The following is a 14,042-nucleotide window of genomic DNA, read 5'->3' on the forward strand; positions in this document are numbered from 1 at the left end:
CATTCAAGTTACTAAAATCCACTTCACAATTTTTATTGCATGAACAGGTAATGATAATTATGCTGCAATTTCTATGTGTCCAAGAGCAATTATAAAACATTTCCTATTTGAGATGTAAAATTGCATGTGGGGGTAGGGGAAGAATGTGGAAGTGTATCTTAGAATCAATTAAAAATAAGCGTCAGCCTGTGGACTGAAAGGTTCCAGGTTCGATTCTGGTAAAGGGCATGTACCTTGGTTGCAGGCACATCCCCAGTAGGAGGTATGCAGGAGGCAGCTGATCGATGTTTCTCTCTCATCAATGTTTCTAACTCTCTATCCCTCTCCCTCTCTATAAAAAAATCAATAAAGTATATTTAAAAAAAAAATAGAAGAGCCTGTGAAGATGAAAAAAGACATGTTAAATACTTAAGACACTGGCTGCCAAAGTTAAAGTGCCTAGTGTACTACCTATTATATCATTGTCAGTAATAGCAGCTATAGCTCATCAATATAGGTTAGGATTAGATACAATTCACTTGGCTCCTTCTCTCCCACTCAACCACTCATAATTTTAAAACAGTAAAGGGCAAAAAATGGCTCATCAAAATTTTTAGCACCCTTAGAAGCTTCATTCTCTCTAAAAACTAATTCAAACTGACAGAATTCAAGCTTGAAGCGACCACCTTTCGCAGGTTAAAAAACTAAGGTGTCATCAAAAATGTTCTAATAGTGTAAAAATGACAATAAAACCAGCTACCATTTGAGTTATCTATGATAGGCCAACTATTGTACTAAGTGCTTTTCATGCATTTTTCTAATATTATACATATAATAAAAGGATAATATGCAAATCGACCGAATGGTGGAACGACCGGTTGCTATGACACGCACTGACCACCAGGGAGCAGACGCTCAATGCAGGAGCTGCCCCTTGGTGGTCAGTGCACTCCCACAGGGGAAGCACCACTCAGCTAGAAGCCAGGCTCACGGCTGGCGAGCACAGCAGTGGTGGCGGGAGCCTCTCCCACCTCTGCGGCAGCGTTAAGGATGTGTGATTGCTGGCTTAGGCCTGCTAAACCATCAGTCGGAAATGCCCCGAGGGCTCCCAGACTGTGAGAGGGCGCAGGCCAGCCTGAGGGACTGTCCCCACTCCCCCCGAGTGCACAAATTTTGTGTACTGGGCCTCTAGTTATTATAGTAATCATGCTAGGAGTATATATACATTTTATTGATAAAACTGCAAGTTAAACTTAAGAATCTTGCCCAAGGCCATACAGCCTTTCTTGTTGATGGGCCAAGACTTGAATCCAGGTGTGCCTGATTTTGTTGCCAACTAACATTGCATTATACCAAATTACTTCACAATAAGATTCTAGAGACCTAGAAAACATACTTGGTTCAATCCTTGCCATTTGACCTCTCTGAACCTCAATTTCTCCTAATTGTAAAAAGAACTCTCCAAATGGTTTTGGTAAACCAAGAGTCAAAAATACTATAATTCTGCCCTAGCTGGTTTGGCTCTGTGGACAGTGTTGGCCTGTGGACTGAAGGATCCCAGGTTCGATTCCATTCAAGGGCACATGCCTGGGTTGTGGGCTCAATCCCCAGTGGGGGGTGTGTAGGAGGCAGCTGATCAGTGATTCTCATCACTTACGTTTCTCACTCTCTCTCCCTCTCCCTTCCTCTCTGGAATAAAATAAAAAAATACTATGATTCTTCTGCAAATAGAATATTTGATTTACTATTAAATAGACACAATAGAAAAATGTACAGGAATTCCTCATTTTATTGGACTTTGCTTTATTATGCTGCAAAGATACTGTTTTTTACAAATGGAAAGCAAGACTCTCCATCAGCCAAAGGATTATGGATCTCATTATTGCAATATCTCAGAGGTATGCCGGTACAAAGTTATTCATTGCCAAAAGTAAGAAACTGGAAACAACAAGAGTTTAGCATTAAATGAGTAGCTGAATAAACTTGCAATACATCCACAGAGCAAATATTCAGATATAAAAAAGCTCTCCAACTTTGTAAAAGGTCTTCAATCTATATTATTAAAGGGAACAGGAAAAGTATAGGTCAGTGTGTATGTTACATTTTATATAAGGTGGCAATAAGCATACATACTTTTGCTTGTTTGTATCTGTATTAAAAATGTTAAAAAGATATAAACAAGAAATAATATAAAAAATGCTTATCTATAGTGGGCAACGGGAAATGGAGTGAATAAAGATAGCATGAGCCTAGCTGGTGTGGCTCAGGAGATAGAGCGTCGGTCTGTGGACTAAAGGGTCCTGGGTTTGATTCCAGCCAAGAGCACATGCCCAAGTTGTGGGCTTGATCCTCCCCCCAGTAGGGGGCATGCAGGATGCAGCCAATCAATGATTATATCTTATCATTGATGTTTCTATCTCTCTATCTCTCTCCCTTCATCTCTGAAATCAATTAAAAATAAACATTAAAAGTTTTTAAAAAGATGGCATGAAAGCATGACTTAACAGAAGTCTTTATATCATTCTAATTGTGGAATCATGTATGTGTCAAATATTAAATTAATAATTTAAAAACTTGGACTTTACCTTTGCTACTTGAGGTCTTCCAAAACATGCAGCATAATGTAATGATGATGATCTTTGACCTCTATTAACATCAGCACCTCTTTCACAAAGAAATTCTACCTGTAAAATGATGAAGAATCATAAAGTTGCTTTATTAATATTTCTACCTTTGATTTAAAACATTAACTGTTATTTGTTAGCTTACCATTTCCTGAGTTCCAAAAGCTGAGGCCCAATTTAACAAAGTCTGACCTACATCATCCATGAAATTTACTTCAAAGGCTAGAAATTTAAAGGGGAAAAAATAAATTTTTTAAAAGGCAACAAAATAATACCAAATTTTTCTACAGTGGGAGCCATTTAAAGATTATCATTAATAATCACTAAATACAGAGCCAATTTTAAACATTTAGATCAATTATAAAGTAGTTAATAATCAGCAAACATAAATTCTGCTAAGAAAAAGTATTCTAAAATTTTTAAAGCCATTGAAGATTTATAAAGATTTAACCCTTTAAAAATAAACAAGACAAAAATGAAAAAATAATTAATACATAACATAACTCAATAGGGTACTAACTACTTAATGCCCTACCTATGGAAAAGAAACGAATCCCCATTTTTAATAAAAATAACATAGGCCCTGGCCAGGTAGCTCAGTTGGTTAGAGTGTCGTGTTTTGTTTTGTTAATCTTATTTATTGATTTTTAGAGAGATAAGAAGGGAGAGAGAAACATTAATGTGAGAGTGAAACATTGATTGGCTGTCTCCTGCATGCACCCCAACTGGGGATCAAGCCCAAAACCCGGACATGTGACTTGTCCGGAAATTGAACCAGCAACCTTTCAGTGCCTGAGATGATGACCAAGCAACTGGGCCACACTGGCCAGGGCTAGAGCAATATCTTGATGCACCAAGGCTGTGGTTTCAATCCAGGTCAGGGAACATACAAGAAACCAAGAATGCATAAATAAGTAGAACAACAAATCGATCTTCCTTTCTCACTCTCTAAAAATCAATTTTTAAAAATGTTTTAAAAAGAACACAAAAGACAAGTCTGATGACCCAGAAGCATCTTTCACCAATTTATATTTTATTCATAACTTCATGAAGCAGTCTTAAAAATTTTACTATATATAATAATAACTAACTTGTGCCAAATTCGTTAACCTTGAGAATATAACAGCCCTAAATTCAATCTGTAAGTCACCTTAGAATTGGCATGATCTCGTTCTGGCAATAAAACAGGTGAATTTCATTTACTCATTGAAGAAGCATTTACTAAGGTCTTACCACATACAAGACTGATTATTTATATACATGGGAGAAGACAGATTATTGAAGGGTTCTGGCCATTATCTAGCTCAACTGCTAAAAATACTGTTTAAAATCTAGAAACTAGAAAATGCCTACAAAATTCCTTATCTCGGTTTTCTTTTTCTTTTTTAATCCTCATCCAAGGACATATTTTATTGATTCTAGAGAGAGAAGAAGGGGGAGGGAGGGAGAGAGAATCATCGATCAGTTGCCTCCCGTAAGCATCTCGACCCGGGATTGAACCCAAAACGTAGCTATGTGTCCTGACCAGTAATCAAACTAGCAACCTTTTGTTATATGGGATGATATTCAACCAACTGAGCCACCCAGACAGGGCTTAGTTTTCTTTTTATATTAAAAAAATTTTTCCAACCTCCTGTGTCAATTGCATCTATAAGGGCATCAGTATCTTTACTTCGAATACAGTCTATAAGCTGCCGATGTGAGCGCTCCCCTGAACTATCCAATCTCCGGAGTCCTGGGATTCTGCCTGTAGATCCAGCACTAGACTTTGGCAAAGCCTTTCGTCCTTCAAATAATAGCACCAAGAGAAGGTCAACCAAACGCATGGTATCAAGCACACATCTTTCGTCACCCTGCAATGCACTCTCAATTGAATCTGGAAGCTCTGACCTCAGGAGATCCTAGAAAGAGAATGGGGAAAAAGAGTTTAATATATTTACATTATATAAAAACACTTTTTCTGAAAGATTAAAAATGTAATTCAAAAACATTCTTACGTGTGTTACTACTGGAGAGCCTCTGCAAAGTGTTGACAGCAGACTTACAATTGTGGATACCTGGTTACTCAATTTGGAATCCGCAGCTGTGGAAGGCGCACCTGTGGTGCTGCGACCTGGTTTGCAAGCTGATGATGGCCCTGATATGGTACCACCAGCAGCAGCCATTCGAGATAATAGCTCTTCAGTTAATCCATGTTTGGCTAATGGAGCTGGGTCAACACCACGACGGGTGAATCGGTCAGCTAGTGATGCAAAACATCGCAGAGCTCCATCCGAAACCTAATGATGTAAAGAATGTGCATATTGATAAAATTCACCTAGGCCCTGGAAGGGTCGCTCAATTGCTTAGAGCAGTGGTTCTCAACCTTTCTAATGCCACGACCCTTTAATATAGTTCCTCATGTTGTGGTGACCCCCAACCATAAAACTATTTTCGTTGTTACTTCATAACTCTAATTTTGCTACTGTTATGATTCGTAACGTAAATATCTGTGTTTTCCGATGGTCTTAGGCTCTACAGCAGCGGCTCTCAACCTGTGGGTCCCGGACCCACAGGTTGAGAACCGCTAGCAGGGTCGCCTAAGACCCTGCTAGCTGTTTATTTTAGAAATAAACACATTACCATTTTTAAGATTTTTTTAAATTGATTTTTAGAGAGAGAGGAAGGGAGAGGGAGGAGAGAAACATCAATGTAACAGTGGAATATGGATCAGCTGCCTCCTACATGCCCCCTAGTGGTGATTGAGTCTGCAAACTGATGACACCTAACCGAGCCACAATGCCACAATGGCCAGGGCGAACACATAATATTTTTAATTTAAAATGTTTCACTGTCAAAACAAAAACTGATTACTATATAGAGATATAAAGTGAGAGAAAGAGAAGATGGAATGACCTGTACAGTGTGTATCATAGTTACAAATAAGGGACATTATAAAATTACTTTTTAAAATCAAAGAACACAACAGTGATTTACTTACCTGATGATCTTCATGTTTTAATAAACTAGAAAGAGATTCCACACAAATTTCTAAAGAAGAATCTTGAGGTTCCATTTTGCCACAGAGTCTTGATACAACAGCCATGGCGGAGTGCAAGGTATCTTTATGAACCAGGTGTCCACTGTCACGAATGAAGGTAAGCACACAATTCAAACCACCAGCCTCGAAGACTGCTCCTGACTCACGAGTGCATATCAGTTCCAGCACCTATAACAGTAAAACAAAATTAACAAAAAAATAAGTTCAATTTTAATTTTCTAGAATCACAGAAAACATAAGGTACCCTCCCACATTCATTAGTAACCACATTTTTTGAAAGTAAAAAAAAAAAATTTTGTAGCCACACTTGAAATGTTTAATACTCATATGACTACCATATTGGACAATGTAGGTTTAGATGATGAAGCGTACATGGCATGCTAAGAAACTATAAATAATTTACAAAAGTTTGTGAAGATTCTAAACATTAAAAAAAAACAAAACGGTTTTTTGTTGTTGTTTTTGCCCAGCCAGTGTGCACAGTTGGTTAAGCGTCGTTCATGCACCAGGAGGTTGCCTGTTTGATTCCCAATCAGGGTACATGCCCAGGTTTCGGGCTCAATGCCCAGTAGGGGACATGCAGGAGAGGCAGCCGATTGATGTTTCTCTCTTATCTATGTTTCTCTCTCTCTCTCCCTCTCCCTTTCTCTCTTTGAAGTCAATAAAAACATATTCAAAAATTTTTCAATAAATGCTAAATATTACATTATTCATCATCCTCACTCTTACTCTGAATATCAAAACATTAAAAATCAACTTTTATTTTCTAAATTATGTTCATGTTTAAGGTGTTCTGGTAGAACTAAAGAGTTAATAGGGTCTATAGGTCATACAGGCATATGAGAAATTTAGACTTTATTCTGAAAGCAAGAAAAATGTTTTAAGCAGGGAAATAATATGATCAAAATTTCAATTAATAACAGTGAGAAACGGGGTATGAGGAGAGTGTAGCAGATGTAAAAATTCAAGCACTGGTATTCAAGAGAAGATAAAGGCTTCACTAAGGCACTAAGAGCAGGGACAAACAAGAAAATAAACTAGAAAAGGACTTGATCATTAATTACATGTGTGAAGTGGAAAAAAGGCTAAAATAAAAATTTCTGTCTTAAGTGTTTTTTAGACTCTAGGTGAAAGTTAATGCCAATTATCAGAATAAGAGTTCACCTGTACAAAAGATAATGAATTCAGCTGGAACCATCCAACAGGCCTTTGAATATGAGGTCTAGAACTCAAGAGTGAGGTCAGGTATAGAGAAAAAGATGTGAGGGGCATATACATATGAATGGTACTAAAGCTGACAGATGAAACCGTCTAGGCCAGTGGTCAGCAAACTCATTAGTCAACAGAGCAGCAAACTGTGGCTCGCGAGCTGCATGTGGCTCGCGAGCCACAGTTTGCGGACCACTGGTCTTGGCAAAGTTTAGTTTTAAGAAGGTAAAAACAGTTCTTAGGAAATACTACCATTGAAGAACCATCTAGATACATAAAAGTGTAATATGCAAATCGACCAGACAGTGGAATGACCAGCCGCTATGACACACACTGACCACCAGGGGGCAGACGCTTAATGCAGGAGCTGCCCGCCAACCTCTCGCTCCTTCCCCCCAGCCAGCAGGCTCTGATCGCCTGATGAGGAACAGGGAACTGGGGAGCTGTGGGGGGGGGGGGGGGGGGAGGAGCTGGCGGCAGACGCAGGCAGTGCCAGGCCAAGGTAGGTGCAAGCGGGGCCCCGATCACCCCACTGGTCACCCCACACACAGAGGGCGACGGGTGGCGGTGGTGGCAGGGGGTGGGGCCGGCTGTAGGCAGCCAGAGAAGATCGGCCTTGATCACAGGCCAGGCCTAGGGACTCTAACTATGCACAAATTTCGTGCACCAGGTCTCTAGTAAATTAATAAGAATAATCTACAAAGGACACAGAGAAAGGGAGAGTAGAGTGTAACAAACAAGAAAGAGTTTGAAAACACAGGTCAGTGTATAAGCAGTAGAGTAAAACCCCAGCCCTGGAAGAAACATGAAGTGATGTGATAAAGAGATTAAGATGGGAGAAAAGCTCTAAACAGGAAAATGGATACCTCTTCCTCTGAGACTAGAAACAGAAATAAATCTACAGCCACAAAGGCAGTAAGTCAAGACATTAACAATTATAAACAGCAGCTCTCAAAGTCTGAGAAAGACATGATTTTCAGGGATCATTTAAGTCAAATTTTTTTTCATAATAATACTATAATGATAATTGTCTTTTTCATTCTCATTCTCTCAGGAATATAGAGTGGACTTTTCCAGAAGCTACATGAAGTGTGACATAGCAACCAACTAAATGCATAAGTAGATATGAGGATTTGGCTGTCTTCTATTAAGCCAGACATTTTTTAAAAGATCTTGCAAAAATGCTTAACAATGTTACTCTTCTAATTTTCTGTTTGTTTGGGAAATAGTTATTTTCATTAAAAATATAATGCATGTTAGCATGTAATAAGTTTATTTTAAGATATATTAAAAAATACTTTAAATTTATCAATTTCAATATCGAATATGGGAAATATAAATAGATTTAATCTCTATAAACAAAAGATCTTCAAGGGTCCTCAATAAGACCTGTAAAGGGATCCTGAGACAAAAAGTTTGAAAACTGCTGAACTAGAACAAGAATCATAAAAAGAATAAAACAGGAATCATAAGAAGAGAATCATGTAAAATCTAAATGTGCTCACAAGTAGTTCCAATAAACTACTGACCCAATACTGGTGCTTTTAGAGTCCCAGGGTTTGTAATTAGCCCCACCAGGAATAAAACAAAACAGCTAATTCTAAAAGAATACAGCAAAATTGTTAAACCCATAGGCCCTAGAACCAGATTTTCTAATCTTCAAATTCGTGATCTTCGGATCTTGGCTCTGCCACTATGTGTATCATCCCCAGCTAGTCATTTATAATCTCGGTATGCTTGATTTTTTTTTCACCTCTAAAAGAGAAATGATATATTAGTGGCATCAACCACATACAAAATTGTCATTAAGATTAAATGAGTTGGATAAAGTTGTACATCTGAAATTTATGTAATGTTATTAACTAATATTACCCCCTCCCAAAAAAAACTTTAAACCAATTGAGTGAGTTAATACATATTAAGTGTTTCATACAACACTGGCAATGGTGGTCAGTGCTAGTTGTTGTGCTGGTGGTTTTTACTATTTTCATACCAGGTATAATATCATTTTGGCTGAGAACAGGGACAACCTACAACCTATCAAAAGTATTAGTGGCGAGAGAAACCAAGATGGCGGCATAGGTAAACACCTAAACTGCTGCCTCGCACAACAATTTCAAAACTACAACTAAAAGACAAAACGGACACCATCCAGAACCACAGGAAAGCTGGCTGAGTGAAAATTCTACAACTAAAAGGAAAGAGAAAAGCTCACAGAGAATTGGAGGTACGGCAAAGGGTCTTTGTGCGTGCAGAGAGGAAGGGCGGCTGAGAGCCTGGCGGACTTTCTCTGGCGGAAGGGGGAAGGAAGCCCCCGACCGCACTGAACCCCAGTTCTGACTGCACTGAACCCCAGTTCCGGGCGAGCCCCTGGGGACCCACGCTCTTGTGGGGGGAGTCTGGACTCTCGGGCGGAGACTCGGGAGCCGGGGAAGGCGGAGGACTGAAAGCGCGCGCGCGCCAGTGCGCACAAAGGCTGCGGAGGTTGCCACAGGCTTTCCCTAGTGGAAGGGAGTCAGAGGCTCCAGACTGCACTGAGCCCCAGTTCTGACTGCAGTGAACCCCAGTTCCAGGCGAGCCCCTGGGGACCAACGCTCTTGTGGGGGGAGTCTGGTCTCTCGGGTGGAGACTCGGGAGCCGGGAAGGCAGAGGTCTGAAGGCACGCACGTGCGCGCAAGGGCAAGGCTGACAGGAAGCCAAGACTGAAACTCCACCCCATCCAAGCTGAGCACAGAGGCTATTGCAATTAGGCAAGTCTAATCCTATAAGGCTGTCTCCAGCACCGAACTTCTCCCAGCATAGACACAGCTGATCCCTACAGCCAACTGGCCTGGAGGTCAATTCTTCCCAGTGATACCAACAACAATAAAGACTTAATTACAACAAGGCTGTACACACAGTCCACAAAGGGGTGCACCAAGAGTGTCCACCTCAGGTTAACTGGGGAGGCAGACCCACTGGGCCATATTGGAAACCTAGCACACAAATCTACCTTACCAACTCAGGGAAGCAGTGAAAATGCGGCATCAAAGAATCAGATCACAAACGAAAGAAATGGAGGAAAACAAACGACTGGATATAGAATTCAAAACCACGGTTATAAGGCTTTTTAAGAATATCCTAGAAAAGGCCAATAAATATAACGAGACCCTCGAAGATATGAAAAAGGACCAACTAGAAATTAAACATACACTGACTGAAATAAAAAATATTATACAGAGACCCAAAAACAGACAAAAGGAACACAAAAATCAAGTCAAAGAATTGAATTACAAAGAAGCAAAAAACACTCAACCGAAAAAGCAAAAAGCAAAAAAAAAAATCCAAAAAGTTGAAGATAATGTAAGAAGACTCTGGGACAACTTCAAGCGTACCAACATCAGAATTATGGGGGTGCCAGAAGAAGAGAGAGAGCAAGATACTGAAAACCTATTTGAAGAAATAATGACCGAAAACTTCCCCCACCTGGTGAAAGAAATAGACTTACAAGTTCAGGAAGCCCACAGAACCCCAAACAAAAGGAATCCAAAGAGGACCACACCAAGACACATCATAATTAAAATGCCAAGAGCAAAAGACAAAGAGAGAATATTAAAAGCAGCAAGAGAAAAACAGTTAGTTACCTACAAGGGAGCACCCATACGACTGTCAGCTGACTTTTCAACAGAAACTATGCAGGCCAGACGGGAGTGGCAAGAAATTTTCAATGTGATGAATAGCAAGAACCTACAACCAACATTACTCTACCCAGCAAAGCTATCATTCAGAATTGAAGGGAAGATAAAGAGTTTCACAGACAAGAAAAAGCTAAAGGAGTTCATCACCACCAAACCAGTATTATATGAAATGCTGAAAGGTATTCTTAAAGAAGAGGAAGAAGAAAAAAGTAAAGATAAAAATTATGAACAACAAATACATATCTATCAACAAGTGAACCTAAAAATCAAGTGAATTAAAAACCTGAGGGACAGAATAATCTGGTGAATATAACAGAATCAGGGGCATAGAAAGGGAGTGGACTGATAATTCTCAGGGGGAAAGGGGTATGGGGGGTTCATGAAGAGACTGGACAAAAATCATACACCTATGGATGAGGACAGTGGTGGGGAGGTAAGGGCAGAAGGTGGGGTGGGAAATGGGTGGAGGGGAGCTATGGGGGGAAAAAGGAGAAATAATTGTAATAATCTGAATAAAGATTTATTTAAAAAAAAAAAAAAAGTATTAGTGGCTACCAGAACTGAAGAGCATGGAGGCAGCAAAGAAAAGTATTACCAGTGACCTGCAATTATCCATCAAAGATAAGATTTTTTTTTCTAAATCCTCACCCATGGATATTTTTTCCATTGATTTAAGAGAGAGTGGAAGGGAGGGAGGGGAAGAGAGAGAGAAACATTGATGTAACAGAGACACATCCACTGGTTGCCTCCTGCAACCAGGGATCAAACCTGCAACCCACGTGTGTGCCCTGGACTGGAAATCAAATCTGCAACCCTTCAGTGCAAGACCAATGCTCTAACCACTTAGCAACACCAGCCAAAGATTTTTCCCAAGTCACATGAAATCTCCTTTGATCCACAAGGACTGTGACTTCCATTGTTCTCAACTGCTCTCAGTAAAATAAGACTGATAATGGAGGAAAGTATTTTATTTCTTTAGCAAAATATATTTTTTATTCTTTAAGTGATCTTCACATGGGCCAATAAATAATTAAGACTTACCTTTACACATTGCTCAGCTAAGTCTCTGCTAGTCCTGTTGTTAAGTTCTACCACAACCAATCGATTACAAAGTGCTTTTATAGCTCCATCTACCCCAACAATCCTTCGGGTGCATTCTGCAGATACATCCAGATAGTATGTTATGGCACGGGCTGTTACCTCCAACACATTGTCTGGAGCACTTTCGTCAAGAAAAATTTTGCAGAGGGCTGGTAAGAAAGTGCGAGGAGGGCATCTGCAGTAAAAGAAATCATATTACACCTAGAATTAGTAAATTCTTAACATCAAAACAATATTAAATAATAGATAAAACTATATAATATATCATGTTCATATTGGATCGCCTTTGTATTAGGTAATATTTCTCACATTGCTTTTAATCTCATAGCAATACTCACATGCTAATTTCATCATTGCTGAAAATATCAAGGCATAAACAATTTAAAGTAGCAGCATTAACTTGAAACCATGTTTAAAAAAATCCTATTCAATACTCAGCTGGAATATCAACTGCTCTGTAAAACCCTCCCTAACCTATCCAAATAGTTGTGGTACTTTCATGTTCCTCAAACCTCATAAAAACAGTGCCCACACTGTTTAGTGTATCAATTTATTTCTTTATTTACATTAAGAGTTTCTGAAGGCCAGGGACATTCTTCAATTAATATTTTATGTGAACAAATGTTGATTTGGGGTTTAACAGACCAGGTGAAAACCAGAACAACAGCTATGTAACCTTTCTGGTCCTGTTTCCTCATTTGTAAAACAAAGATAGTATCACCCCGCTGGTGGGGCTTAGTGATTGAGCGTCCACCCTTGAACCAAGAGGTCACTACTAGTTTGATTCCCAGTCAGAGCACATGCCCAGTAGAGAGCATGCAAGAGGCAACGGATCAATGATGTTTCTCATCGAAGTTTCTATCTCCTTATCCCTCTCCCTTCGTCTCTCTCTAAAAAGCAAAAACATAATTTAAAAAAAAAAACACACAAATACCTTAACAATCTTTACTTTATATGGATATTATAAAGATTAAATGAAATTATATACATTAAACACTTAGCAAAGTACCTTGTCACAATATCAAAGTAATTAATTTTAGCTACCCTTCCCTCCTATGAACAGTCTAACACATGCTATTATAAACCTGAGTAAGAGTTTTATCCAAGCAAAATTTTTGAGTTATCAATATCCCCTATATTTTAATCAACATTTAAAATATAAAAGACCATTATTTACATTTAGTAGAAATCTTAGTATATGACATCAAACACATTATTCTAACTCTCTGCATATGGGCTACAAGTAACACAAAACAGTACTCTACATGTTTTGGTGAAATTATTTTTCCTTCTATTCTTAGTGTGTGCATATCTTTAGCAACTTTTTAAAACTATCTGTATGAACTTCAAAGTAGCTCTACCCTTTAATATCTACATAGATAATCTTAAGTTAAGATCATCTATATAGCAGGAATTTATCACAAAGATTTCAGAAGTATCTTGCATTCAATGACTCACTGATTAAACACAGGTGGTTTTATTAACCAACTAGAGGCCTGGTGCACGAAATTCATGCACAGGTAGGGTCCTTTGGCCTGGCCGGCAATTACGGCCGATTGGGGCCTTTCGGCTGCCGGCTGAGGCCTTCCTTCATTCTGTGCCACCCCCTGGTGACCAGCACACGTCATAGCAAGTGATCGAACTCCCGGTCTCCCAGTCAAACTCCAGAGGGGACATTTTGAATATTAGTCTTTTATATATATATAAAAGTATATATATATATATATATATATATATATATATATATATATATATATATATATATATATATACACACATACATACACATACATACTAGAGGCCTGGTGCACGAAATTTGTGCACAGGAGGGGGTCCCTCAGCCTGGCCTGTACTCTCTTGCAATCCGGGACCCCGCGGGGAATGTCCGACTGCCAGTTTAGGCCAAATCCTGCTCGCAATCCAGGACCACTGGATCCTAACCGCTTGCCTGCCTGCCTGCCTGATCGCCCCTAACCACTCTGCCTGCCTGCCCGATTGCCCCTAACTGCTCACCTGCCTGCCTGATTGCCCCTAACTGCCTCTGCCTTGCCCCCGCAGCTTAGTCCAGAAGGACTTCCGGAAGTTCGTTCGGCTGTCCAATCTAATTAGCATATTACACTGTTATTATTATAGAAGAAGATAGACAACACTTTTTTTTAAATCCTCATCTTTTATTAAAGGAAATAAAATTTGTGCTGCAGAGGCAATGGTACTTCAACATGACAAGGTAGCCAATGGGGCTGACATGACAAGCCACAATGCTGGCCAGGGGTCCTACCTTAGTGGGAGGACCAAAACTGCAAAGCAGGAGGTAGCAAACATCCCCAAAACTCAGTTCAAGTATTTCCATTTGCAGAGAGCTTGGCCATGCAGTGTAAAAATAGGGACCGCCCCCCCTCATAGCTGGCTTAT

At 39.5% G+C, this 14,042-nt stretch overlaps 1 protein-coding gene across 4 annotated transcripts in view; it reads right to left on the reverse strand.

Annotated features, from left to right (window-relative positions):
- Positions 1 to 14,042, reverse strand: part of HECTD1 (HECT domain E3 ubiquitin protein ligase 1) — a 101,732-nt gene that overhangs the window by 59,722 nt on the left and 27,968 nt on the right. For 3 of the 4 annotated variants that reach the window (XM_080643067.1, XM_080643066.1, XM_080643064.1), the window contains exons 3-8: positions 11,571 to 11,805; positions 5,584 to 5,811; positions 4,601 to 4,882; positions 4,234 to 4,504; positions 2,749 to 2,825; positions 2,565 to 2,663 (exon numbers count right to left, since the gene is read on the reverse strand). In XM_080643067.1, coding sequence (XP_080499193.1) covers positions 2,565 to 2,663; positions 2,749 to 2,825; positions 4,234 to 4,504; positions 4,601 to 4,882; positions 5,584 to 5,811; positions 11,571 to 11,805 — 1,192 coding nt within the window. The remainder of the gene's footprint in view (positions 1 to 2,564; positions 2,664 to 2,748; positions 2,826 to 4,233; positions 4,505 to 4,600; positions 4,883 to 5,583; positions 5,812 to 11,570; positions 11,806 to 14,042) is intronic. The other variant, XM_080643065.1, reaches the window with a different exon arrangement.

The sequence above is a fragment of the Plecotus auritus genome (assembly GCF_963455305.1).
Source record: "Plecotus auritus genome assembly, chromosome: 1".
Lineage (NCBI taxonomy): Eukaryota > Metazoa > Chordata > Mammalia > Chiroptera > Vespertilionidae > Plecotus > Plecotus auritus.